Source organism: Engystomops pustulosus, chromosome 5 (assembly GCF_040894005.1).
Source record: "Engystomops pustulosus chromosome 5, aEngPut4.maternal, whole genome shotgun sequence".
In the NCBI taxonomy this organism is placed as follows: domain Eukaryota; kingdom Metazoa; phylum Chordata; class Amphibia; order Anura; family Leptodactylidae; genus Engystomops; species Engystomops pustulosus.
This window is the reverse complement of record NC_092415.1, coordinates 121,927,983-121,955,674: the sequence shown is the minus strand read 5'-3', so window position 1 is coordinate 121,955,674 and position 27,692 is coordinate 121,927,983. Positions and strand designations below refer to the sequence as shown.

Genomic DNA, 27,692 nt, shown 5'->3' with positions numbered 1-27,692 from the left:
AGGAGTAGCTATCCTAATATCACGACACTGTCCATTTCAATTCACAGATTCGGAAATTGATACCCAAGGTAGATACCTTATACTTAGAGGTTCCATTCTAGGTATTCAGGTGATATTATGCAATGTGTATGCACCTAACTCACGTCAGCTCCCATTCTTATCCAAAGTCTTCTCGAAACTGAATTCAGAACACCATGGGCTATTAATAATAGGGGGAGATTTTAATACAGTTTTCTCAGAAAGTATGGATCGCATGACTATACCCCCCCGTCTTCTTTCCCAAGGGGTAAAAGCTTTGGCTTTAGGATTTCGTAGATTGATCCGCAAACACTCCCTTTTTGATCTGTGGCGGGTTAACAATCCAACAGCTAGGGAATATACGTTTTTTTTCTCCCCCGCATAGAACCCATACGAGGATTGATTATTTCTTTGGGAACTACCCAGCCTTACGGAGCTTGACTGAGGCAGCAATAGGTCACATAACATGGTCAGACCATGCTCCGATTATGGTAGATTTACAGCTAGAAGATACGCCGCTTACTACACCTCACTGGCGCTTAAACGAAACCCTCCTCACATCTCCACTTTCCAGGGAATCATTACGGAAAGTACTCTAACTATTTCACAGAGAATACTCCTTCGGCACCCACTGTCCCTATTCTGTGGGAAGCACACAAGGCAGTGTTTAGAGGGGAGGCAATTTCCTTGGCAACCAAACTGAAGAAAGACAGGCTACTCCACTACTCTAGATACAAGCAAAACCTCAGACGAGCTGAAGGGGAGCTGGCAGCCCACCCAACACCTTCTCTGCTGCGGCGGGTACAGACCCTACGTTCCAAGATTAGGGAACTAGACCTTTTAGATATGGAGCGTATGATTAAATATTCCAAACGAAGGTACTATGAATTTGGGAACAAGCCTCACACGTTGTTGGCACGTCAGCTCAGGCAAAATATGGCAAACCAGGCTCCATATGCTATTAAAGATAAGCAGGGTACATTGCACTATCATCCCACAAAGATCGCAGAGCTTTTTCACACATATTATTCTGCCCTTTACTCCCTGTCGTCGGATTTGCCCACTTCCTCTCCCGAACGGAACGCCAAATTAGAACACTACCTCTCCCAATGTTCCCTCCCCCGGCATTCCGGAGAAGCCATATCACATTTGAATCAGGACATTACCTCTGAGGAAATAGAAGAGACAATAAAGGCTCTTCCAGGGGGTAAGGCCCCTGGGCCAGATGGCTTTACCTATCTCTACTATAAAACATTTCTCCCTCTCCTGCTTCCCCATATGGTTACCCTATATAACAAATTTCTCCAAGGCGAACCCATCCCTCAAACAATGCTCGCCTCATATATCACGGTGATCCCTAAATTGGGTAAGGATCCATCTGAATGCCCGAGCTATAGACCCATTAGTCTGCAAAATGCCGATCTTAAAATTTTCACTAAACTATTAGCTAATAGACTGAGCGAGTGGCTCCCACAATTAATACACAAGGATCAGGTGGGGTTTGTTAGGTTTAGGCAAGCAGGAGATAATACCCGACGTACAATAGACGTGATAGACTTTGTGCAGAAAACCAAATCGGAAGCTTTGGTGCTAAGTTTAGATGCCGAAAAGGCTTTTGATCGACTAAACTGGCACTTCATGTTCAAAACCCTCGTCCGTTTTGGGATCAGAGGACCATTCCTGGCAGCCTTGAGGGGTCTATACTCAGTACCTACAGCGCAAATCCGACTTCCCCATGCCCATTCCCCTCCCCTGTCTATTAAAAATGGGACACGACAAGGGTGCCCTTTGTCCCCTTTACTTTATATATTAAGTATAGAACCATTAGCAGCGTACATCCGTAACAACCCAGATATCAAAGGACTTACAGTCAGAGATAAACAGTTTAAAATTGCTTTATTTGCGGATGATGTGTTACTCACTCTCGCGGATCCAATTATTTCCTTACCTAACCTTCTTACGGTAATTGCAGCTTATAGTGAAGTCTCTGGATATAAATTAAACCACACTAAATCAGAGGCCTTACCCTTGAATTTGCCCCCTCGCCTGATAGCAACCCTTCAAAGTAAGTTTAAATATACGTGGTGCTCAACCTCTCTTAAATACTTGGGTATAAGACTCACCCCCGCTAACTCTACCCTCTACAAGGAAAATTATCCTTCTTTGATTCAAGACGTAAGGAAACAAATCCAAAGCTGGCGCCCCCTGTATCTGTCGTTGCTCGGTAAGATTGCGGCTATAAAAATGTCGATCCTCCCCCGATTTCTCTACTTATTCGAAACTCTACCAGTGAGAGTCCCAATAATGACCCTGCGTAAGATCCAAACCCTTTTTTTAGATTTTATTTGGAATTCTAAGAGGCACAGAATCCCAAAAACGGTCCTGATAGCGCCAAAGGAATATGGAGGTTTGGGCCTCCCTGACATAACCTTATATTACTACGCGGCTCATTTGCGACATATAGCGTCCTGGACATCCCTGTCGGCCTTTAATAGGTGGACAGAGATAGAGAAATTGTGGCTGGCACCAATCCATCCTGGTTCCCTAGTTTGGGGTCCGCCGGTCGAACTCTCCACGGCGTCACTCTTAGCCCCAATGGCATTTACACGAGACATATGGCGCAGATGTCGTATACGTTTTACCCTGGCGACACATAAATCCCCACTCACTCCCTTCCTATACACACCACATATACTGCAAAGTCTTCAGTCAGATTTTGTAGAGTTTTGGAAACCGATGCACATCTTCCAACTTAAAGACTAGAGATGAGCGAGCACTAAAATGCTCGAGTGCTCGTTATTCGAGACGAACTTTTCCAGATGCTCGAGTGCTCGTCTCGAATAACGAGCCCCATTGAAGTCAATGGGAGACTCGAGCATTTTTCAAAGGGACCATGGTTCGGGAATAAAATGTGTTAATTAATTGAAAAAGAATGTCTTCTGATAAGTTAGCAGATGTATGCAAACATCTGCAATCTATTCTTCACTGTTCCGCGCGTATATTATCTCCCGACAAGTTAACAGATGTGAAGAACAGTGAAGAATAGAATAAAAACAGTGAACACAGGATCATTTAAGTGAAAAACACAGTGAAGAATAGATTGCAGATGTTCTGCACATCTGCTTACTTGTCGGGGTGATACGCTGTCCCGGGATCCGCTGCTCTTCTTCCACTGAAGTCTCCCCGATGTCTCCGTGCCCCTCGATGTCTCCGTGCCCCTCGATGTCTCCGTGCCCCTCGATGTCTCCGTGCCCCTCGATGTCTCCGTGCCCCTCGATGTCTCCGTGCCCCTCGATGTCTCCGTGCCCCTCGATGTCTCCGTGCCCCTCGATGTCTCCGTGCCGCTCCCTGATGTCTCCGTGCTGCCGCTGCCCCATGTCTCCGTGCTGCCCACCGTGTTCTTCACACATATATATTGTTCTTCACATACTATTTTGTTCGCACCGTTCCGCGCGTATCTTCCGACAAGTAAGCAGATGTGCCGAACATCTGTAATCTATTCTGCACTGTGTTCTGCACTGTGTTTTTCACTTAAATGATCCTGTGTTCACTGTGTTCACTGTTTTTATTCTATTCTTCATTGTTCTTCACTGTGTTTTTTTAATTAAATGCTCGATCTCGAGCAGGGGAAATACTCGTCCGAGCAACGAGCCGTCTCGAGTACCTTAATACTCGAACGAGCATCAAGCTCGGACGAGTATACTCGCTCATCTCTATTAAAGACCTTTCACACCCTTCAACCAAGCACCTACTCACCGTCACTGACCTTTGCACAGCGGCTGAGCAATTCACGCAGGTAGCTAATACTTATCCCCAGATTTACCAATTTGGTGTATCTACACTGGGTTCCGTTACAATCCCATCACTTACGGACTTTGAAAGAATTAGCCTTCGTAGTTCTTCCTCCAAAGGATTGATTTCAGACATATATTCCTTGCTCATAAAGCAGACTTACCCGACGCCAATTAGACATGCCTACATGACAAGGTGGGAAACATGGCTGGGGAACACACTACCGGAGAAAATCTGGAGGGTGGTTTGGGATAACGCCCCCAAAGGTTCCCTGTCAGCCTTATATAAAGAAAACCAATATAAGATCCTTATGCAGTGGTACCATACCCCATCATTACTTAATAAACTTAACCCAACTATTCCAGATATATGTTGGAGATGTGGGGACAATGGAGCCTTAATGTTTCATATCTTCTGGGATTGTCGAGTCATTCAGCCTTTTTGGGAGGAAGTACATGCCACGCTGCAGAGGGTTTTGGAGATGGATTTAGAGAAAGATCCAGTGTCGCTCCTCTTGGGAATCCCACCGCATGGGTTGGGGAAATCCCTGTCTAGATTGTTCCTCCACATATTAAGTGCAGCAAAGACTTTAATTTCAGGGTTTGCAGCCAGATCTTGTGCAGTGAGCTCTGCAGATTTTTGTGGCAGATAACTTTTAAAAAAGCATTAGCAAAGCGAGTGTTTGAGCTTGGCGGCGAGTGTGCATTGATCTGAAGTGTGTGCAGTGTCTTAAGTGTGACTTACGTTTAAGGGAAGGAATACTTTTTGGATCCAGCAACAAATAGATAAGTGCATCTACATTTTTTATTTCCTGATATTCATTGTGTGATTTTTATTGCAACCAAGTAGATGTGAAGGTATTTTACTTGCATAATCTGTATATTGTGTGGGGGGTATAGGGAGGCAGTCACCTTGCTTATCTGGACAGTATAGTCACAGGTGCTGCCTAATTAATAGTGGGGTGTGGCTATCTAATTAGCAGCCTTTATATACTTCTGTGGTCAGTTTGTTTGGTGGTTTGCAGCCAGATCTTGTGCAGTGAGCTCTGCAGATTTTTGTGGCAGATAACTTTTAAAAAAGCATTAGCAAAGCGAGTGTATGAGCTTGGCGGCGAGTGTGCATTGATCTGAAGTGTGTGCAGTGTCTTAAGTGTGACTTACGTTTAAGGGACTTAAGTTTGAGGGGCTTTAGCAGGTAACTGCTGTGTTCTGTGTTACTTTGACTGTAAATTCTTCTTTCTGTGCATAATTCTATTGTAATCCCCATTAGAACAATGGACTCCATAAGTGGCATTGCTACACGGTGTACATCCTGTGCCATGTATGCTTTCCTTGAACAGCCGTTCGAGGGGGAATACTGCTGTGTGGGGTGTGTGAAAATTGCTCACCTGGAAGCCCAGATTCTGGATCTAAATGAGCAAGTTTCAAGGCTACGGGCAATTGATAATATGGAACGAAGTTTGCTGCTCCTGGAGCACAAACTCTCTGGGGAAGATGGGTGTGGGGAGGGAAGTATGGAGGTGCAGAGTGAAGGGGCAGCGAGTTGGGTAACATGTAGAAGGCGGGGTAGAGGGAAGAGTTGTAGAGAGTCTAGTCCTGATCTGGTGCACCCCAATAAGTTTGCCAGGCTGGCGGATGAGGGGGATATCAGCTCTGGGGTATCAATGCTGCAGAAAGATGTGGCCGCTAGCAACCAGGGGAATGTGTGCTCCAGTAAGAAGGGTAATGGGAGCAGAGGCAAGGTCAGACAGGTGCTGGTAGTGGGAGATTCGATTATTAGGGGAACACACAGGGCAATCTGTCACAAAGATTGTTTGCCGGGTGCTCGGGTTCGGCATGTTGCGGATCGGGTTGATGGATTACTGGGAGGGGCTGGTGAGGAACCAGCGGTCATGGTCCACATTGGCACTAATGACAAAGTAACAGGTAGGTGGAAGGTCCTTAAAAATGATTTCAGAGATTTAGGCCATAAGCTCAGGGCAAGGACCTCAAAGGTAATTTTCTCCGAGATACTGCCTGTACCACGTGCCACACCAGAAAGGCAGCGGGAGATCAAGGAGGTAAATAAGTGGCTCAAAAGTTGGTGTAGGAAGGAGGGGTTTGGGTTCATGGAGAACTGGGCTGACTTTTCTGTGGGCTACAGGCTCTACAGTAGGGATGGGCTGCACCTCAATGGGGAGGGGGCTGCTGTTTTAGGGGAAAAAATGGCTAGAAGGTTGGAGGAGTGTTTAAACTAGAGACCTGGGGGGAGGGCAACTACACTTGTGCAGGGCAAATAGACGGTGTACATAGAGAGCTGGGAAGAGCCATAGTCCATGGGGGAGGAAGGGGGGCTGGAATGAGATTGGGGAATAAGGACAAAAGGAATACGGACAGGGAAAACCATATAAAGTGTATGTACACAAATGCCAGAAGCCTCACAAACAAAATGGAGGAACTGGAACTCTTGATGTTGGAACGGAAATATGATATAGTGGGTATCAGCGAGACATGGCTGGACAGTAGCTATGACTGAGCTGTTACTATAGATGGTTATAGTCTTTTTAGAAAGGATCGTATAAATAAAAAAGGGGGAGGGGTTTGTTTATATGTGAATTCTTGCCTCAAGCCCGTCCTGCGAGATGACATCAGTAACGCAAATGTGGAGTCCCTATGGGTGGAGATAAGAGGAGGGAAAAAGAATAATAAAATATTACTAGGGGTTTGTTATAAGGCTCCAAATATAATGGAGGCAGCAGAGGAAATGCTGATAAGTGAAATGGATGCGGCTTCAAAGCATGGTGAAGTACTTATCATGGGGGACTTCAATTACCCAGATATTGACTGGGGGGCAGAAACCTGCAGGTCCTTCAAAGGTAGCAGGTTCTTGTCAACAACAAAAGACAATTACCTGTCGCAACTAGTCCTGGAGCCAACAAGAGGGGGGGCACTGCTGGACCTTATCCTTACCAACAGACCTGATAGGGTATCAAAACTACAGGTTGGGGGGAACCTGGGGAATAGTGATCATAATATCATTGATTTTGTATTACGCTTTACTAAGCACGTTAGTGAAGGGGCAACCAACACTCTAAACTTCAGGAGGGCAAATTTTCATCAACTAAGGGAAGACCTTAAAGGCATAGACTGGGATAATGCTCTCAAAGACAAAAGCCCCCCCCCAAAAATGGGACTTTTTCTCATATATTCTGAAAAAGTCCTTTGAGAAACACATACCTTATGGGAAAAAGCATAAAAGGAACAAGAAAAAGCCTATGTGGCTAACTAGTCTTGTAAGGAAAGCAATAAGCGAGAAAGATAAAGCGTTTAAGGTGCTAAAACGTGAAGGTAGCGATGAGGCATTACAGGATTATAGAGAGAAAAATAAATCCTGTAAAAAGCAGATAAAGGCCGCAAAAATAGAGACTGAGAGAAATATTGCCAGGGAGAGCAAAAATAATCCCAAATTATTTTTTAAGTATATAAATGATAAGAAACTAAAAACAGAGAGTGTGGGTCCCCTTAGAAATAACATGGGGGTCATGGTGGAAGGAGATGAGGAAAGGGCCAATCTACTGAATGTCGCCTTCTCAACTGTCTTTACCCAGGAAAATCCCCTGGTGGAAGACACAATGAGGAATAATGTAAATTCTTTTTATAATGTCAACAGTTTAACCCAGGAAAAGGTACGGCGCCGCCTCGCATCCACTAAGATAGATAAATCACCTGGGCCAGATGGCATACACCCCCGGGTTCTGCATGAATTATGTACGGTGATAGACAGACCGTTATTTTTAATATTTGAAGATTCACTGAGGACTGGTTATGTTCCACAGGAATGGCGCATAGCAAATGTGGTACCAATATACAAAAAAGGATCAAATAGCGATCCTGGAAACTACAGACCCGTAAGTCTAACTGCTGTGGGGGGGAAAATATTTGAGGGGTTTATTAGAGATGCTATCCTGGAGTATCTCACTGTGCACAACCTTATAACCCAGCGTCAACATGGGTTTATGAGAGATCGGTCCTGTCAGACTAATCTGATTGGTTTCTACGAGGAGGTAAGTTCAAGACTGGATCTGGGGGACGCTGTGGATGTTGTATATCTGGACTTTTCAAAGGCATTTGACACCGTGCCACATAAAAGGTTGGTATATAAAATGAGACTGCTGGGAGTAGGAGAAAATCTGTGTATCTGGGTAAGTAATTGGCTTAGTGATAGAAAACAGAGGGTGGTCATTAATGGCACATTCTCAGATGGGTTGATGTTACCAGTGGAGTGCCACAGGGGTCAGTATTGGGGCCACTTCTTTTTAATATTTTTATTAATGACCTTGTAGTGGGTTTACACAGTCAAGTTTCAATATTTGCAGATGATACTAAGCTGTGTAAAGTAATAAATACTGAGGTCGATAGTTTAGCATTACAGAGGGATTTGTGGAAGCTTGAGGGATGGGCAGAGAAATGGTTGATGAGGTTTAATGTAGATAAATGTAAAGTTATGCACTTGGGCCATGGAAACAAAAAGTATAATTATGTTCTAAACGGTCAATTACTTAGTAAAACTGAAGCTGAAAAGGACTTGGGCGTATTGGTGGATGGTAAACTTAATTTTAGTGACCAGAGCCAGGCGGCTGCTGCTAAAGCAAATAAAATAATGGGATGTATCAAGAGAGGAATAGATTCTCATGATAAAGACATAGTTCTGCCCTTATACAAATCCCTGGTCAGACCACACATGGAATATTGTGTACAGTTTTGGGCACCAGTGTATAAAAAGGATATAGTAGAGCTGGAACGGGTGCAGAGGAGAGCAACCAGGATTATTAGGGGAATGGGGGGACTAGAATACAATGACAGATTACAAAATTTGGGATTATTCAGTTTAGAAAAAAGACGACTGAGGGGAGATCTCATTACAATGTACAAATACCTGAACGGACAGTACAAGGATCTCTCCAAAGATCTTTTTATACCTAGGCCTGTGACCAGAACAAGGGGGCATCCTCTACGCCTAGAGGAGAGGCGATTCTACCATCACCATAGACAAAGGTTCTTTACTGTAAGAGCAGTGAGACTATGGAACTCTCTGCCGCAGGAGGTTGTTATGGCGGACTCTATGTACATGTTCAAGAGAGGCCTGGATGACTTTCTGGAGAGCAAAAATATCACGGGTTATGGGGATAAAACATTTATTTAATTCTTGAAGGTTGGACTTGATGGACTTGCGTCTCCTTCCAGCCTTATATACTATGATACTATGATTGTTCTGGAGAAGATCAGCCCCGCCCTCACTTTTAGACCTATATTCCCGTATAAAACAGATGCGGTCATTGGAATATACCACAGCCTCCTTGCATGAGAAAGTTGATCAATTTAGCAAGGTATGGTCCCTTTGGGACGCTATAGGAGACAGTCTCCCTTAATACTGTAAAACTAACCTCTTCTTATTCTCGATTTAAGAGGCCCATGGGTATTTTTTATGTTTTATGTATTTTTACTTATAGTTATTGTTTAACACAGCTTCACTGTTTTTTCATGATTGTATACCAAGGAACCAGCAGCGGAGTCACATTCTGACAGCAAGTAAAGACCGAAATCTTGCTTAAGTATTTTTGTCACTGTCTGACTGTTATCATGGTCCTGCGTGACCTAATGAGAGCTACATGACGAATGTGCTTCTAATGTCTAGCATCAATGCAAATATATGTATATCTATGGCTGTGAACGTTGAAAAATTTTAATAAAAATTGTAAGTTGGAAAAAAAAAAAAAGTTTGGAAGTCAACATACCAAATCTGAACTTGGACAAATGGGTAAATAAAGGATACAGTGATATAGACTCTATAATGAAGGGAGGGGGGGGGGGGATAAGATCTTTCAAGGAGTTGCCAAATGATGGTGGATTGACAAACAAGACCTTTTTTCAATATTTACAGAAACAAAATGTGTTAAGGGGTATAATAGAGAGACATAACAGGATGGGTCAGAGGAAACTAGATATATTTAATATGCAAACCGCAGAGGAAAAACCTATTATTCGCATACAACTTTTTCATGAGGGAGACAGAGGGAGAAAAATTTGGATACATGAAAAGATGGGAACAAGACCTAGGAATAGAAGTGTCCCTAGCACAATGGCACCAATCAAGCATAGAGGTATTAAGAGCCTCAGCCTGTGTTAACCACCTGGAACAACTGAAAAAAGTGCAGACAAGATGGTACTTATGTCCGGACAGGCTAGTGCACAGTGTACGGGAAGTTCAACGGAAGTTGAAAAAAATATGTTCCATTCAACTTTCATTTCACATAGACTTAATTTCCATACTCCCATAATCCTGTCTGTTGCACTGTTTTTTTGCTTAAAAGGGGGGACCTAACCTGCTTAACTCTTTTTTGAACTTAGCATAAAGGTGTGGCTTCAATTTATGTCTTTTTTCATTTTCTTTATATCACATGTTGGTTAATTTGTAGAATACATTTTGGCTATTTTTTCCTTCCATTTTAGGCAATTGCTAGGCTTCTTTAGAACTAGTGATCAACCACCACATAAGCAAACTCTAGGGAATGCTTCAAACATGCATCTTCCGGTGGGGGAATACGAAGCTCATGTGGAAGAGGAGGAAGATTGTGAAAGTTCCCCAGTATTTCCATCTGCTACACCTCAGTCTGTGGAAATTCCACTTCCCCCACGAACCGTACCAGAGAGCAGTCTTCCACCAGGTATTGCACAAGTATCATACACATGTATCAAGCAAAATGCTCCAAAGAGCACCTTAAAAAGTGTCTAACGTTCTTTGTCCCATATGAAAACAGTGTTAAAATTTGCAGCCTGTATGAAAAAGAGGTTTGGGTCTCCAGGACAATCCAAAGTGGTTGGCTCGAAAGAAAAATGTTATCTCGCACCAAAACCTGATTTTAATCTTGATTTTGTTTTGCTGATATCCTTTCATAAATACATTTGTGAGATAAAATTATCCTTAAAGGGGGTTGTTAGAGTTCCTATGAAATATAGATATGTGGCCACAAGGGGAGAATGTAAAAAAAAAACACAAATAAACTTGTACTTACCTGTGCGGTCCATCATTTTTCCGGGGCCCGCCCCCGTTTGTTTACAGGGGCACAGAAGCTGCGCTAAGAACAGCTTCCAGACAGCCACGCTCATCTGACACCATTCTCAGGGGACAGCAGGGTGTGGCCAGCTGTGAGCTGATCTCATTGCAGGTTTTGTGCAATGTAAACTAACGGTCATAGCCTGGAGAGACTGCGGGCCGGGACAGCAGTGAGATCGCAGAGATGAGTACAAGATTATTTTCCACCACGTTCCATGACGGCCCCCACCTGGAGGATGCTCCTATATCCTGTAGGGACAGGAAGTTGCAAGAGATTAAAAGCTCCTCCCTAGCACCCAACACCAGTGTCTTCCTGTCCCTACGGGATATAGGATGCAAGAGAGTCTCCTTATGGAGACACAAGAGATTTTTTAAATTTTTACCTTTTTATTTTTTACTTTTTTTACTTTTTATCTCTTCTGATAGTTCCGCCTCCACAACCGAGTGGAGCGGAACAAGAAAACACCTCCTCCCCACCCCCGCGCCATCCGGCCCATCCAGCGGTCCTGGGAGACTAATGCTGGGCAAGCAGCAGAATGGTGATACCTGCTAGCGGGAGCCTTTTCTTCCGTTCTGGGACCGGCGTTCGAGTCCGGGCGTCGGTCCTCGGCAGGTGGAGGGTTCTAGCGGAAGGGCAGGTTTTCATTATGGTGGCGCGCGCGCGGCTCAGGTGGGCGGTTCCGGAGTAGCTGCGTATCGGAAGTCGGGGCGCCTCATCAGGTGACGCGACTTCCGGTAGTCACGTCACCAGGGCGCCGGGCACGTCATCAGGGGCGGCCCCGAAGGCCCGACTCCAGAGGACTCGGACACAGTCCAGGAGTCAATCACTTCCGGTCAAACCGGAAGGGGGAGGAGGGAAGAGTCATATAGCGTCCCTGGTGAACCCTATCTCGGGTGGCTCTGGTGCTTCCAGCAACATGGCTGATGACGCATCCAACCTGTTCCAGGTCCTGGTACCCGTAAGTACAAGCCCTGGGCTGACCGCTTCTCTCTCTCACTCATACATTTCATACCTGTCTATTGTTATCATGTATGCTTCTCTTAGGGAAAAGAGCAAAAAGAACCTAAGGAGAAACAACAGAGAGAGAGAGATAAACCCCTTAAAAAACCCTCTAAAAGATGTGGCCTATGTAATTCTAAATTGTCCGAGGATTATAGAAAGAGTCTGTCCAGACTTTCTAGCTAAAATTCTAAAGGAGGAAAGATCGTCATTAATGGATAAAATTAGATCCGCAATAAAGGAGGAAGTATCCTCCTCTATTGCTGCTCACTTACCTGAACCACCTAGGAAAAAACCTAGATATATTCAGTCGTCCTCTTCTGATCAGGATTCAGATTTTCCTTCCGGTTCTATGAATGAAAGACTGGAAGAAGACTTAGATGAGGTACATTCCAAGGATCAGGGGCACACAAAATACTTATTTGCGTCTGAAGACCTAGACAACGTATTAAAAGCCCTGAGAAACACATTAGAAATAGAAAATGTGTCAGAACCCATTTCAGTTCAGAATGACCTCTTTGGGGGACTAAAATATAGAAAGAAAAGTTTCTTTCCAGTAGTTGACACGTTAAAAGATTTAGTGTTAGCAGAATGGAAGAAACCAGAATCAGAATTAGAATCCCATCTTGTAAATAAGACCTCAAGAGAATCCATCATAGAGTCTTTACCCCTCCTCAAATCTGCCACAGCATTTCTAGCGGATGCTTCGGCGGAGGTTCTAAGGTTTTCGGCCAAAGAGGCGGCCTTAACCAATTCTGTCCGGAGATCTCTCTGGTTAAAATAGTGGGGTGGTGATATAAAATATAAGTCTATGCTTTGTGGTATACCCTTCCAGGGCAAATTTTTGTTTGGCAGCGAATTAGACTCCATTCTAGAAAAAGCTGCAGACAGAAAAAAGGGGTTTCCGGTAAATAGACTTCCCCCTAAAAAACCCTCCTTTCTCTTTTCCCTTTCGTACTTTCAGGGAAGAGAAAACTCCCTTTAGGGGCAAAGGGAAAACAGGGAGATGGAGCTACGCAAAAGGAGGGGAAGGTTGTGGGTTCTTCTCTAACCCCGACCTCAAACAAATGACTTGCAGGTGGGGGGGAGACTTTCCTATTTCAGGTCCGAATGGGGAAAAATCTTCCCAAACCCTTGGATACTCCAGACCATCCAGTCAGGTTACAGGGTAGAGTTTCTCCATATTCCCCCACAACATTTTCAGAACCCACCAAAACTTTCAGAAAAACAAATTCTCCATCTCTGGACCAACATCCAGCAGTTACTTCAGATGGATGTGATTGTTCCAGTCCAGGAGGCAGAAATAGGGGAAGGATTTTATTCCCCTCTATTTTTGGTAAAAAAACCCCAATGGGTCTTACCGTCTAATTATAAACCTGAAGAAATTAAACAGGTTTATCAAATACAAACACTTCAAAATGGAATCGATAAAGTCAGCAACCCTTCTAATAGGTCAAAATTACTTTTTATGTACAATAGATCTAAAAGACGCGTACGATCACGTCCCTATCTGTCAGGATCACCAAAAATATCTCAGATTCACAGTTCGTTCCCCGGGGGGGAAAATACTTCATTATCAATTCAAGGCCTTACCATTTGGGATCTCTTCGGCCCCTCGTATTTTCACCAAAATTATGGTAGAGGTAGTGGCCCACCTAAGGTTGAGGGGCATAGTTATAGTACCTTACCTAGACGACCTACTTCTAGTTGCCAAAACCAAATTAGAACTAAAAACTCACCTTCAGGTAGTCATAGGTCTCCTCCAGGACTTAGGCTGGGTCATAAACGAGAAAAAAATCAGATTTAAAACCAGAGAAAGTAAAAAAGGTTCTAGGGGTAAAACTAGATTCTGTGAAACAACAGAGTTCTTTCCTACCGAAAGAAAAGATCCAAAAAATAAAGGAAATGTGAGTCTGTTCCAGAGAAAGGATTCGTGCAGCACTCAAGCGGCTCTGAGTCTTCTGGGTCTTCTGACGTCCTGTATCCAGTGCGTGGCATGGGCTCAGAACCACACAAGGACTATGCAGGCTTGGACAATCCGTGTCTGGGACAAAAACCCTCTACATCTAGACCACAAGGTAAAAATTCCCCTTTATCATGGTGGAAGAATCCCATAAACTTAAAGAAAGGAGTTTGGTGGAATCCAACCCCGGTCTTGACAATACGAACAGATGCAAGCCTGACAGGTTGGGGGGGGCTGTGTTAGCAGGCCACTATCTTCAAGGTCAGTGGGACAGCCAGACTCGCTCTAGGTCCTCAAACTTCCAAGAGTTAAAGGCAGTCCTAGAAACCTTCAAACAGAGCCACTTACACATAAGAAATCAACACGTAAGAATCCTTTCTGACAACACAACTACAGTAGCTTATCTGCGCAGACAAGGGGGCACAAAGTCAAAAACTTTGACAGTTTTATCACATCAGATTTTTAAGTGGGCAGAAACAGATCTTCTATCCCTCTCAGCTATCCATCTCAAAGGTACAGAAAATATAGAAGCAGACTTCTTAAGCCGGGTTACATTAGATCCCCATGTATGGTCGCTAAACCCGGAAACCTTCAGGGAAATCTGTTATATCTGGGGGACTCCAACCTTAGATCTTTTTGCGACCCACCTAAATAATAAGTCCTCTAAATTCTTCTCCTTAGACCCTCGGGGCTCTCCTACAGGGCTAGATGCCTTCAGTCATTCATGGGGGTCAGGGTTTCCTCCCATACCCCTGATTCCCAGAATCTTACAGAGATTGAGAACAGAGCAGGTATTAATGGTTCTTATTGCTCCATACTGGCCAAAAAGAAGTTGGTTCCCAGTTATTCAGGAGCTAGCTATAGATAATCCTGTTCATCTACCTTATCGTCAGGATCTTCTTCTACAGGGTCCACTGTACCATCAAGACGTACGACATCTAAAACGGCCTGGATCCTGAGAGGGCATACCTAATGACCAAAGGCCTTTCTACTGAAGTGATCAGCACTATTCAAGCAAGCAGGAAACCAGTGTCTAATGCTATTTATGACAAGATCTGGAAAAAATTCTGTACTTGGTGCGGGGACTTCTCCAGAGAATCCAAACTTAGGTCAAATCTTAGATTTCTTACAAGCAGGGTTTTCTCTTGGCCTTAAACCAAGTACCCTTAGAGTCCAAATTTCGGCCTTAAGTATATATTTTGGGTCCCTCCCAAATAATGGGGTAATCTGGTAAGTCTCCAGGTGGGGGCCGTCATGGAACGTGGTGGAAATATGGAATTAGACTTACCGGTAATTCGGTTTCCACTAGTGACCATGACGGCCCCCCATTATTTCCCTCCCTTCCTTCCTTCTTGGAGATGGTTCTATGTAAATTTTTTTGCACTTGCATCCCCACCTGGAGGATGCTCCCATATCCTTCCGGGTGGTACTTTGGTAGACACTGGTGTTGGGTGCTAGGGAGGAGCTTTTAATCTCTTGCAACTTCCTGTCCCTACAGGATATAGGAGCATCCTCCAGGTGGGGGCAGTCATGGTCACTAGTGGAAACCGAATTACCGGTAAGTCTAATTCCATATTTTTTAAGCAGGTCCCCTGCATTTTAAAATTTGAAAGTGAATTTGAAAAGTGATTTCTCAATTTTGTTATAAATTATTGGAAATTTACATCCTAAATTTACAACACAATATGAATTTGGTATTCCCATGATCGTACTGACCAAAAGAATAAAGGAGATGTGTTATTTGAAGTTGACAATGAAAACCATGAAACAGAGCCCACAAGAAAATGGTGCAAATGCATATTTTTGCAAATTTCACCACCTTTTTCACAGCTTCCCAGTAAACCATATGGAAAATTAAATACCATAACTAGAAAGTACAATATTTTATGCAGAAAACAAGTCCTCATGTACATGAGTCAAAATCAGTGCCTTTTGCCATTGTGCAGGGCTAAATGTTATGTAAAGGTCTCGATCCAAAGCACTGGCGCAGGTGGTTTTGGAGTCCACAGTATCCACCCGTGAAGACACAGAGTAGAACAAGGAGATCGCATGAGAGGGTGCTGAGCTGAAGAGCCATAGGTCCTCAAAGGCTGAGGTTGGTAAAAGCCATTTTGCTGGCCCTAGTAAGGTTATATAGTTATGAATCTGGATTTAAACCAGCCATCTGGACGATAAGACTCCTAACGTGGTTGCTACTTCTGTCCGGTCATGGAGACCAGTCTGATATCACAGAAATCGATGCAAAAAATAATAGAGAACGCCCTTAAACCAGTGATGAAAGAGACCCTGTCACGTATCAGAGGAAGGTGTGTGGATTCTCGGGATGTCCGAATCATCCAGGAGTGGTGTAAAAGGGCCTGGGTTTTTAATAAAACTAGACGTGTGCGCAAAATTGTGCCACGAGAATAGGAGGAAGGTTAGGAATGGGGAGAGATTGGTTGTTTGGTGCTTTTTACCAGGCAGCCACCTAAAGGCTCCCAGGGCATGTGTTGGGTTCAGCTGCATTTCAAACTCCACCCAAAGCTTTGTGGAGCCTTTATTTAAAATGTCTAGGACTAATGTGGCTATTGCTGGCTGGCCTGTAATAGCCAAAGAAATCAGGTAGCCCCGTTCCGCCATCCTCTTTATGTATTGTCATTTTTAGCCCAGGATTTGGAATTTTGCCAAACAAAGCTCTGGGATAGACATTGGCGTTTGTCAAAGTAGGCTTTAGGAAGTGGTACTAGTATGATTTGGAATAGATATGGGATGTGGGAGCACATCCATTTTTAAAACATTAATCCTACCAAACCATGATGAAGGTCATTTTGACCACATATCGAAGTCCTTCTCAATAGTCCATAGCATGGGTGTATAATTGAGATTGAATAGTTGTGAAGAGTCAGGGGGGATGTGGGTCCCTAGCTAATGAATTGATGTGTTCTCCCACTTGAAGGGAAATTCCATGTTTGCTCACTTAAAGGAAGGGTTACATTAAGGAGCTTCTATTTGTGAGTGTTTACTTTGAAGTTACTCACTGTACCATAAATTACTTTAGTATCGCTGGTAAGGTTAATCTAGGTGATGTCACATATAATAGCAGGGCATTGGCAAATAAGGATACTTTTATAATGCCTATCTCCTATCATGAGGCTGCAGATATCAGGATTTGTTCGCACTGCATTTGCCAGAGGCTCCATGGCCAGGGGGACAAAAGGCTGCCCTGTCATTTCCCGGTGTTAATGTGGAGTGGATCTGAAAGAGAGCCATTTACCCGTACCAAAGCAGTAGGTTTACGATAGAGCACCTTTATGGTTTGTAGCATTTTATGGCCTAGGCCTGATTTTCGGAGAACTGTTTTCGGAAACTCCCATCTTACTATATCAAATGCCTTCTCTGCATTTACTGTGAGCAGGCATTTTTTTCCCATTGGTCCGGGCTCTTGCCACGACGGAGATGGTTTTTGCTGTGTTGTCTCTAGCCTCCTTACCTGATACAAATCCAACTTGGTCCCTATGGATGAGATTAGGAATAAATGGTTGTAAATGGTATGTAATTTTTGATATTGACATCATTTTGTAGAGATTAGCCCTACCCATCCATGAGATGAAGGGGATCTTCCAATTCTATAGTGTGCCAAGAATGTCCTCTAATAGGGATTTATAATTAAGAGCGAACCACTCGTTGTGGTCTTTCGATATGTTTAGCCCCAGGTACTTCACATGGGATTTGGCCCATGGGAAGGTGGAGTTGTCTATGGCTTCCCTGATCAGCTTCTGGGGGCATGAGATGTTGAGGGCCATGGATTTTCCGGTCTTTGTTTTGAAATTGGATAGATTGTTGGAGAGGTTTGAAAGTGCTTTTAAGGATATTTGTGGGTTGGTGATATGCTGTCATATGCACTATGTTTTTAATTTTCAGGCCCGATATCTGTGGGTGTTGTCTGATTTGTTTGGGTTAGTGTCCATTATTAAAACAAATAGGAGTGGGGGGGGGAGTGGGCAGGTTTTTTTCCCCAGACTCCCTAGGGTACTTTAACCCTAGGTTGTCTGTACGATCCTATCATATACTGCCATACTACAGTATGGCAGTATATGAAGATTTTCCTCCTCATTCATTACAATGTGCTAATAGCCATGAATGGGTTAACACGAAGCAGCCTCGGATCATGGCGATGGATCGCCGCTCCCCGATGACGTCACAGGGAGCGACAATCCCATGCGCCGCCATCCTTTTGAAGCAATATGCAGCAAAGACTTGCCGGCTATGGAGAGGGCTCAGCCGGTGAGCCCTCTCCAAGCACCCGGCACTCGGCATGTGACATAGTACTACGTTAAATATTGGTAAGGGGTTAAGGTCCTGTAAGGTGTAGTTTTTCCCCTCTCTCCCAGGTATGAAGCCTATTTGCTGTGAGGGTCAATAAGAAATGGAAGAGGTAATATGATCCCATTAGCTAATAGTTTGGCAAATATCTTTAGGTCAACGTTGAGTAGGGAAATGGGACAGTAGCTCCCGCATTGTGGGGGTTTTTTGCCCTCTTTGGGAAGAATGGTGATGTGTGCTTTTAGAGGCTGTTTAGGGAATTGTATTGACAGGGAGTTAAAGGTATTCAGCATGTGAGGTAGAAGTAGGTCATCGAAAGGTTTTGTAGTAGGCTACCAGAAAGCTGTCAGGCCCTGGGCTTTTTCCTGCTGGGGCGTCTTTGAGAGCTTTTGCTAGTACACAGAGTGAAAAGGGTTTGGTCAGGGTGTTTGTTTGCTGTAAGGTGAGACTGGGTGAGTGGAGATTGGCGAGAAATGTAGTTATGGCTTCTATTCTATGGGTTCTGTCGTGGGGGGAGGGGGGTATAGGCCCTTAAGATTGTAGATGTGTTTCCCATTTGGTGGTTAAAGGGGTGTTTGTTTGGTTATGAAATTCCCAGTAATTCCTGATCTTTTTTCGGCTATCCTTTGATGGTATGATAACCTGGCGAACAATGCCTCGTTGAGCCTCACGGTTTACTGTGGTCTGGGGAGGGTGGGAAGAAAAATGTCAAATGGACAGCATCATGGTAGGGAGGTAGAGATCAGTGGTAGATGGGGGGCAGAGAAGAATATGTAGTCTAGTCACTGATTAACATTTGTGGGGAATGTAGAAAAAAGTGTATTCCCTTTCAGAAGGATGTATAGTGCGCCAGACATCTCTGAGGGACATATCTTGAAGGGTTTTGTGGAGAGATTTAAGCTTCCTGAGTGGCGATCTATTTTTGTTAGAAGAAGAGTCTATTGCGGGTTCAAGGCAGCATTTGAGCCCCCTCCCCCCTCCTTCAATGATGCAGATACCTTTTCTGAAGTGGCGTAATTTCCCTAAAGTCTGAAACAGCCAGTCAATCTTATGTGAGTTTTGGGCGTATAAAGCTGCGATTGTCCCTTGCATATGAACTGTGTGTCCTTTCAGGAACAGATATCTCCCTTCCGTGTCAGTTATATGGCAGTTGATCTAAAAGGGAGGGTATTACCCCCTTGCTTTTGGAGAGAAGCATGGAACTATTTAGAGTAATACGTAGTTCGGAGGGATGGTATATTGTTTAACTTGAAGTGTGTTTCCTGGAGTATTATATTGTCAGATTTGAGTCTCTTTTAGGAGCTGGAAAATATGTGAGAGTTTCAGCGGGGAGTTTAATCCCTGGATGTTTCACAATGATATGGTAATATCTGCCATATATTTGTGACTGGGGGGCGTAGGTATTTTAAATATGGGGTGTCAGTGTGTGTTAACTGGAGGGAATATCGAGTGTTTGTTGGAACGGGTTGTGCTAACCAAATTAGCAATGCAAGCCCAGGAAAGTGTTTGAGTGGTGAGCTATGATCATGAAATCCCACAGCGGGGAGCATAGTGGTGCCTCCCCATGTCTCCCACTTGGTTATACAGGCTCTATAGATGGTAAGTAACCACTCGACCTTTCGAGAAATGTGACCCTAACTAAGTTAGATAAGATGAACGTGTTAAACATAGTGAACATGGTAAACATAGAGCCAGAGCATATACTGGCAAACTTGTTCCTATAATCCTTTTAGTCCATAATCAAGCATGGAGGATCACAGGAGACTTCTTGAGCATAACGCGTCAACAGTGTTCATGTCACTCACGATTATTCGACAGTTACAGAATGTCCTCTGCAGTGGGTCAGTCAATTGACATGTTCAACCTTTTCCTGCTTGACCTGTTTGCCAGTCTGGGGCTTCTGGAAGTGCTGGCAATAGTGCAACATCTGTAATCTGCAGCCACAATGGGACGCTGTTTCGGTCTAAGTTAATGTCATCACAGATAGGGATGGGGGTCTTCTGGTCCCCGGATTATTTTCGTGGAGCCATTAATCTGGAAGGACAGTCTAATAGGGAAGAGTCTTCTGTACTGAATCTTCTTTTGGCACAGTGCTTCTGTGACTGGATGAATGAGCCTTCTTTTGTTTAGTGTTACTGGGGATATGTCTTGGAAAATTGGGAGACAAGCTTCTTTGAATTGTAGATCTGGGGTGTCTCTGGCCTTTCGTAGTATGGGAGCTCTAAGGGAGGACTTGAGAAGTCTACATATATATCTTGGCAGCTCGTTGTCTTTTGGTTTGGGGCGCAATGCCCTATGAGCTCTTTCTATCGCCACTAAGGAGGCCATGTCTTCGTCCAGCAAGGTTTAATCATCTATCATAAGGACCAAATCTTGCATAATGTTTTGAGGTACACTTTCGGGCAGCCCCTTGATTCTAAGATTGTTACGTCAGCCCATGTTTGGTTCTCTTCAAATTTGTTCCAGGCGGCTTCCTAGTTGCCCTATATCCTTTTTTATATCATAGAGTTCTTTCATGACTGGTTTAACCCCTTAACGACTTGGCCCTTTTTAGTTTTTTCACTTCCATTTTTCACTCCCCACCTTCAAAAATCTATAACTTTTTTATTTTTCCACATAAAGAGCTGTGTGATGGCTTATTTTTTGCGTAACAAATCGCTCTTCAAAGTGACTGCATTTAATATTCCCTGCCGTGTACCGGGGAGCGGGAAAAAAATTCCAATTGCAGTGAAAATGTTTAAAAAAAGCATTTGTGACGTTTTCTTTTGGGCTTCGATTTTACTGATTTCACTGTGCACCCCAAATGGCATGTCTACTTTATTCTTTGGGTTGTAATTACGGGGATAACAAATTTGTAAGCACAAAATAGAAGAAAAGACAGATGTATGTGGAAAAATTCCTCAACTTTATTAAATCTCGACAAAACAAATTAAAAACACTTAAAAAAACACCCACACCACAGGTGTAAAGAGCTCAATACTCCCCAGTTGAATGGTATACCAATAAAATGTATAATAATTCATGAGAAAAAATCAATACAGAACATGCCAGTGGGGATAACAAATTTGTATAGGTTTTATAATGTTTTCGAACATTTACACAAATTAAAACCTCTTGTACAATTTTTTTTTTAATTTTACCATCTTCTTGCACCAATAACTTTTTCATACTTTGGTGTACGCAGCTGTGGGTAGTTTCATTTTTTGCGACTTTTGATGGTGTTTTCATTGCTATCATTTTTTAGGACTGTGCGATCTTTTGATCACTTTTTATTGATTACTTTATATATTTCAAAGTGGCAAAAAAGTCATTTTCAACTTTGGGCGCTATTTTCTGCTATGGGGTAAAACGCAGTGAAAAAGCGTTGTTATATTTTGATAGATCAGGCATTTTCGGACACGTCGATACCTAATGTGTTTAGAATTTTTACTGTTTATTTATATCAGTTCTATTGAAAGGGGGGTGACCGAGGCTACCATGGTGACGGATCGCCGCTCCCTGATGACTAAACAGGGAGCGATGATCCGCGACATGGTGGCGGCGCCCATGTGGCACCAGGCACCATTGCGGGTTTTACCGGTAAGCCTTTGCTGCAATGTGCAGCAAAGACTTACCAGCTATGGAGAGGGCTCGGCCCGCAAGCCCTTTCCATGCACAGGGACCTGGCGGGAGGGGTTTAGGGCATTCTCTATTATTCTTTGCATCAATTTCTGTGATATTTGAAAAATAGAGGAGGAGTCCATGGTCTTCTCCACCTCCACTTTCGGCTTTTGAGGTCTCCTCAAGCTCTGGGTTGTAGTTGAGGGTATTAGATGTGCTCCGTCGCCCAGGTGGGGATTTTTTCTGGAGACATTTGTCCAAGTCAGATTGGGCTTTTGTGCTTTGAGTACAGAAAGGATCTTTGCTGGTGCCTTTAACCATTCTGTGGTTTTCCTTTTCTTTCACCTCCGGAATAGGAATTTGTTATATAGCCATTTCAGAGTTTCAATACACTGCTATACAAAGGTTTTGTAACAACATTGGAAACCCTCTTCCATTGTGCAACAAAAAGCTCATGGATATTGCCCTCTCTTCAACCAAAGGGTTAAAACCACTGATAGGGATGGATTATATATCCCCTTATACATCCCCTTATTGAGAGCCTATTTCCCTTAGTTCAATTTAAAGAGGACCTGTCACCCAATTTATCAACGCCAATTGAACAAACACCGAAGTGTTAGAGTGACAGTGTTTCCGGAAACCTCCGGTAACGCTATCAAACACTGCGGCGGGGTAAGGTGTAATTGTGTTATCACCGTGTAATCACAAAGCTGTCCGCCGTATTCATGAGGGGGCGGTGTTGGCGCATGGCTAGGGGCGGTGACTGCCGCCTAGTGTGCGACAGTAGTAAAGCGTCCATACCTTATGTCAAACCGCCCACTTCCTGAAAGTGACAGGTACCACGCCCCCTTTGATTCAGAAGTACACGCCCCTTTGATTTAGTCTTATTTCTCTCCCTTTTTTTATAGGGTTAATATAATGTGAGGGTGCAGGGTTGTTGTGCAGAGTGAACCCCCTTTTATGTGATCTGTACCAGATTCATATTATATCAAATGTCACACATAGTTTAATTTAACTTTAATTGGGCATTTATAACATTTATATACAATGTTTAATCATAGATTAAAGGGTGGCTGGTTGGTGTGCAGAGAGGTTGTGTAGAGTGAACTCCCTTTTATGTGATCTGTAGCAGATTCATATTATCGGTGTCACACATAGTCCTATTTCCCTTTCTCCCTTTTTTCTGATACAAAAAACAATATCCCAGATAAAAAGAAATATTACTATGTTGTAACACAGAGTTTAATATAACTTTAATACAAAGTTAAATATTGAGCAAAAATTTATACAGCAAAGAATAACATTTTGTATGTTTTCTGTAGAAGGTCTGGACAAGAGCCTGTGAGAGGCTCAATAAGTTTAGAATCTAAGGGTCGCTCTGTCCTTATATTCTGTTCTCAGCTGGTAAGATCCCATTAGCACACTGCCCCTACATTAATTACACTGTATGATGCAATATGATGTACATGTATCAGAAAAGAAAAAAACAAAGTTACATGAATGCTGAAGTGCTAAGATAAGGGAAAATCTGTCAGGAAGTACCTGACAGGGATATACTTTTTACACAAAAAAACAGAAGTTTAAATACACTTGCCCAATATGCTATATCAGCATGTATAAAACTAGTAGATACAATTGCATTACAGAGTTAGCCACGCAGTTTGTAATAAGGGGAGCCCCCTTTTCTTTGGGATTAAACTGCCCCTGTGTTATCCCCGTTAGGGTGGATGAAATAGATATGCCTCTACGTGTAGAAGTGAATGATCCAAATGCCATTTTTATTTCTTCAAGATTCCCTCGCATAGTTGAATTACCCACAACTGTAGAGGGGATATTTAGTTCAGCCATGGCAGAAATATGTCCCAGCCAGTAGGTATTTTGTTTTTTAGCAGGCTGTGACTCTGAGTCAGGTCTCTCAAAATGCTGTACCATGGGTATCTGGAAAGGACAACAATTAAAATATATTTCAGGATATTGTTTTCTTACACCAAGCCCCCTGACTGTGATACATAACTTTAATAGTTATATTCAAATATTTCTCAAATTCTTCACCAGGATGGGTGCCCTATCTTTTAAAAAGAAATGCTTTGCCCTTGTTAACTTTGTTCAGACCCCTACCAGTCATATCTAGTCATAAATTATGTTCACCAGCTATCTTTTTATACTCAGCAAGTCGCTCCTGCCAGTCTTTCTGCAGGTCTGATATGTCCTGTATTTTATTGTAAGGGAATGTCCTATGCTCAAACTGTAAATACCTATTCATGCAAGATTTTATTGATGGCGTATTCTGTCAGACACATATCTGAAGGCCGTCAAACGGTTCATGCAATTATACATTTCTACAGAGTGCCGTAGTTTTTCTGTAGATAACTGATCTATCTGTGTATGTGAGATGTGTTTATTTTTGCAACACAAAAATTGTTTGGGTCTATAAAGTGTGGCTTACCATCAGTATCTTTGTAAGCTTTATTTTAACTTGCTTCGGGGATTGCAGGTAATGATGGCGATCTTTTAGAGTTTTCTGTCATTTCATTACATCTTCTGCGGCAGGTTCAGCGATGCTAAGTTGCCTATTTTCAGTTTTAGGTTTCAATTTCCTGCATCGCACTGAAAAATGTATTTATAGACACGTTTAATGATCTTAGATATTATTACATTAGCTATACATTTTCACATCCAAAAAAAGTTTTATGTATCTATATTACTTTTTCTACCCGCGCCGCTCTGCTTTTTTCTTCTTGTCATCAGAAGTACGGGTGTCATCTATTACAACAAGCTTTCTTTCTACATGAAAAAATGTATATTTAATAATACTTTTGCGCACAATTATTAAAATATAACTGCTAAATTATATAAGCACTAACCATTAATGAGCAGCTCCAATTTCGGTATTCAGAAATTCCACTTAAACAAGGAGATACCCCACAATCAATTATAGAAAATATCAAAGCGACTTTGATAAAAAAAAAAAAATAAAAAATAAATAAAGATTCTGGTTACCTAATTGAGTATCTGTGATATTATCGGATAGGGACAATGCAATATTATCCAGATTCTCCATTTAAAAATAACAACTTTACATTAAAAATATACACAAACACAATTTACACTGTAATATAACAAGTAATAAAAAATGTAACTACAACTTACTTTTTGGATGTATTTCTGAAGTAGGTCTTGACGAGTTGTCTAAAGACAAGAGTCTCAATAAGCTTAGAATGCTTAGACAGTTAAGGAAACCTCTGCTTTGTGTGTCTTATATCCTGGTTTTTCAGCTGATAAGAGGTTGGGGGTTGGAGTGAAGCGTATGTTTATAACATGTCAGTAATTGCATGTCAGAGGCATTATTTGATATAATCCTATACTATACTGAATTATATCATATTATATAAAGCCTTGTATAGAAGGTGTAACAGCGATATACAATCAAATTGCAGGTGATTTATTGTTTTCACTGGAAATATGTTGAACATGTGCTTTGACAATACACAAATATGGCGCTACTTCACACAATGCAATACATTTAGGTATGTAGACATTTTAACGGATATGGTATATAAAGCATAAATATACCGTATATGCCGGCGTATAAGACGACCCCCAACTTCTGCCCTAAAAATATAGAATTTGGTATATACTCACTGTATAAGACTACCCTTCTCCCAAATGAAAAAAAGTCTGCTTAAAACTTTGCAAAACAAACAAGAGAGCAAGTGCCTGGTGAACTGTAAGCTGCGATATTAATGAAGATGATATTAATGAAGATCCGACATGCTTCTGTAAGTGCCGCCTGTGACCCCCAGCTCTGTGACGCCGACCGCTGTGACAGGGTGGCTGCATTAGCATACAGTGCGCCGCCCCGTCAGCGCGTACTAAGCCTCTTCTAATGACTGTGAGAGGCGGACTGCCGCGCATGCGCGGCGGTCCCAGGAAGCGGCTCTCTGCGCGCTGACGGGGGAAAAAAAACACCTCACACAGTGCGGCCCCCGTATATCCGGCGTATAAGACGACCCCCCACTGTAGCCATTATTTTAAGGGGTTAAAAAGTAGTCTTATACGCCAGTATATACAGTAGTCAATATTAAATTGATTCTCATGTTGGTGGATAAATTGGTAAGTCTTTATTATGTGATAAAATAACTAAATAAACCATATCATAGGCGCATATTGATGTTTAGCAATTAATTATACAATGTTACTACACATATTATATATTGTTAACATTTTATAACAAATGCAAATAGTGAATTTAAAACAAGTTAGCAAATAACTAACACCAAAATGACATTCAGGATCAAGAACAGGGACATTAAGGCATGGATATTTCAAATGATAATGCAACATTATTTTGTTTCTCATTCCTGGGGGGAATTTAGTATTTAGCTGCATTATCCAGTGGCCATTGCGATCGAATAGAAGACTCCTCATAACTTCATCTCTTTAAGGTAAGGATATTTCCTTACCTTAAAGAGATGAAGATATGAGGAGTCTTTATTACTGGAAATGAAATGTAATGCATGAATTATGTAATATAATCGATGGACTAGATACAGTGGATGCTGACAATACGAGCTGCAAAAGCATTATCACTCTACTATTCTCACCAAGTAGAATTGCCATTGGCAAACATGATATTAATCTCTAAAAACTTCTAATTTAACCTTGTTTCAATTCAGTAACATTTAGAATATACTGCATGCTAGGTGAGCTGCCGGCTGCCTCCATGTCTAGTCATTGTGGGACATGATGTGAAATAATTATTGGCTTTAGAAAATTAAGAACAAGATCATTGGAATGAACACCTTCTGTGTCTACGATGCACTGTTTGTCTTAGGGCATTCAGACCTCGAGTATTTGCATTGAATATCTGTGTAAAAATCTAGATTAAAATCAGTCTGGAAAATGATCTCATTCTACCTCCCTCAAAAATGAAAAGGGTTTCCGCAGTTTCATTCACAAGTTGAAAAAGATCAGATGTGAACCTGTAAATTCTGCCATGCAGAGGTCGCATTAACGCCTCACCACGCGCCATTACCCCCCAAAATAATTGCCATGCGTAAAGTTACGCTTGGCAATTATTCCCTGTAGCGTGCAGGCTGAGCGGCCCGGCGCGCGCTGCAAAAGAGGTATGTGTCTGTAGCGCTATCACAGCGCGCGCCGGGCCGCTCAGCAGAACACGTGACACAGTGATCTGTGTCAGCAACGCTCCGGAGCGAGAGCGCAGGCCCCTGTCCTGTCCTGTCCTGCTCTGCTCCATCTCCCTACCTGCCTGCGGTTATGTGATCCCGATGGGACTTAAGAGCAAGGCCGGGTGAGTGTGTGCAGTGTTGTGTGTGCTGTGTGTAGTGGGGTGTAGTGTGTGCTGTGTGTAGTGTGTGCTGTGTGTAGTGTGTGCTGTGTGTAGTGTAGTGGAGTGGAGTGTGCGCTGTGTGTAGTGGAGTGGAGTTTGCGCTGTGTGGAGTGGAGTGGAGTGTGCGCTGTGTGGAGTGGAGTGGAGTGTGCGCTGTGTGGAGTGGAGTGGAGTGTGCGCTGTGTGGAGTGGAGTGTGCGCTGTGTGGAGTGGAGTGGAGTGTGCGCTGTGTGGAGTGGAGTGGAGTGTGCGCTGTGTGGAGTGGAGTGGAGTGTGCGCTGTGTGGAGTGGAGTGGAGTGTGCGCTGTGTGGAGTGGAGTGGAGTGTGCGCTGTGTGGAGTGGAGTGGAGTGTGCGCTGTGTGGAGTGGAGTGTGCGCTGTGTGGAGTGGAGTGGAGTGTGCGCTGTGTGGAGTGGAGTGGAGTGTGCGCTGTGTGGAGTGGAGTGTGCGCTGTGTGGAGTGGAGTGTGCGCTGAGTGGAGTGGAGTGTGCGCTGAGTGGAGTGGAGTGTGCGCTGTGTGGAGTGGAGTGGAGTGTGCGCTGTGTGGAGTGGAGTGGAGTGTGCGCTGTGTGGAG

General features: G+C 43.1%; 1 protein-coding gene and 1 long non-coding RNA gene across 11 annotated transcripts in view; one reads left to right on the top strand and one right to left on the bottom strand.

The window, feature by feature from the left end:
* The window catches only part of ZNF830 (zinc finger protein 830), a 1,461,156-nt gene that overhangs the window by 1,231,307 nt on the left and 202,157 nt on the right, over positions 1-27,692 (top strand). For all 10 annotated transcript variants that reach the window (XR_011855817.1, XR_011855818.1, XR_011855820.1 and 7 more), the window contains exon 5: positions 10,299-10,513. Coding sequence is in view for 6 of the 10 variants with exons in the window: in XM_072152932.1 (XP_072009033.1) it covers positions 10,299-10,513 (215 nt within the window). In the remaining 4 variants the exon portion in view is untranslated. The remainder of the gene's footprint in view (positions 1-10,298; positions 10,514-27,692) is intronic.
* On the bottom strand, positions 24,126-25,160 carry LOC140134177 (uncharacterized). Its single transcript, XR_011856098.1, has 4 exons — positions 24,918-25,160; positions 24,632-24,671; positions 24,473-24,551; positions 24,126-24,374 (listed from the first exon to the last, which is right to left on the bottom strand). It is a non-coding gene; the product is annotated as an uncharacterized lncRNA (long non-coding RNA).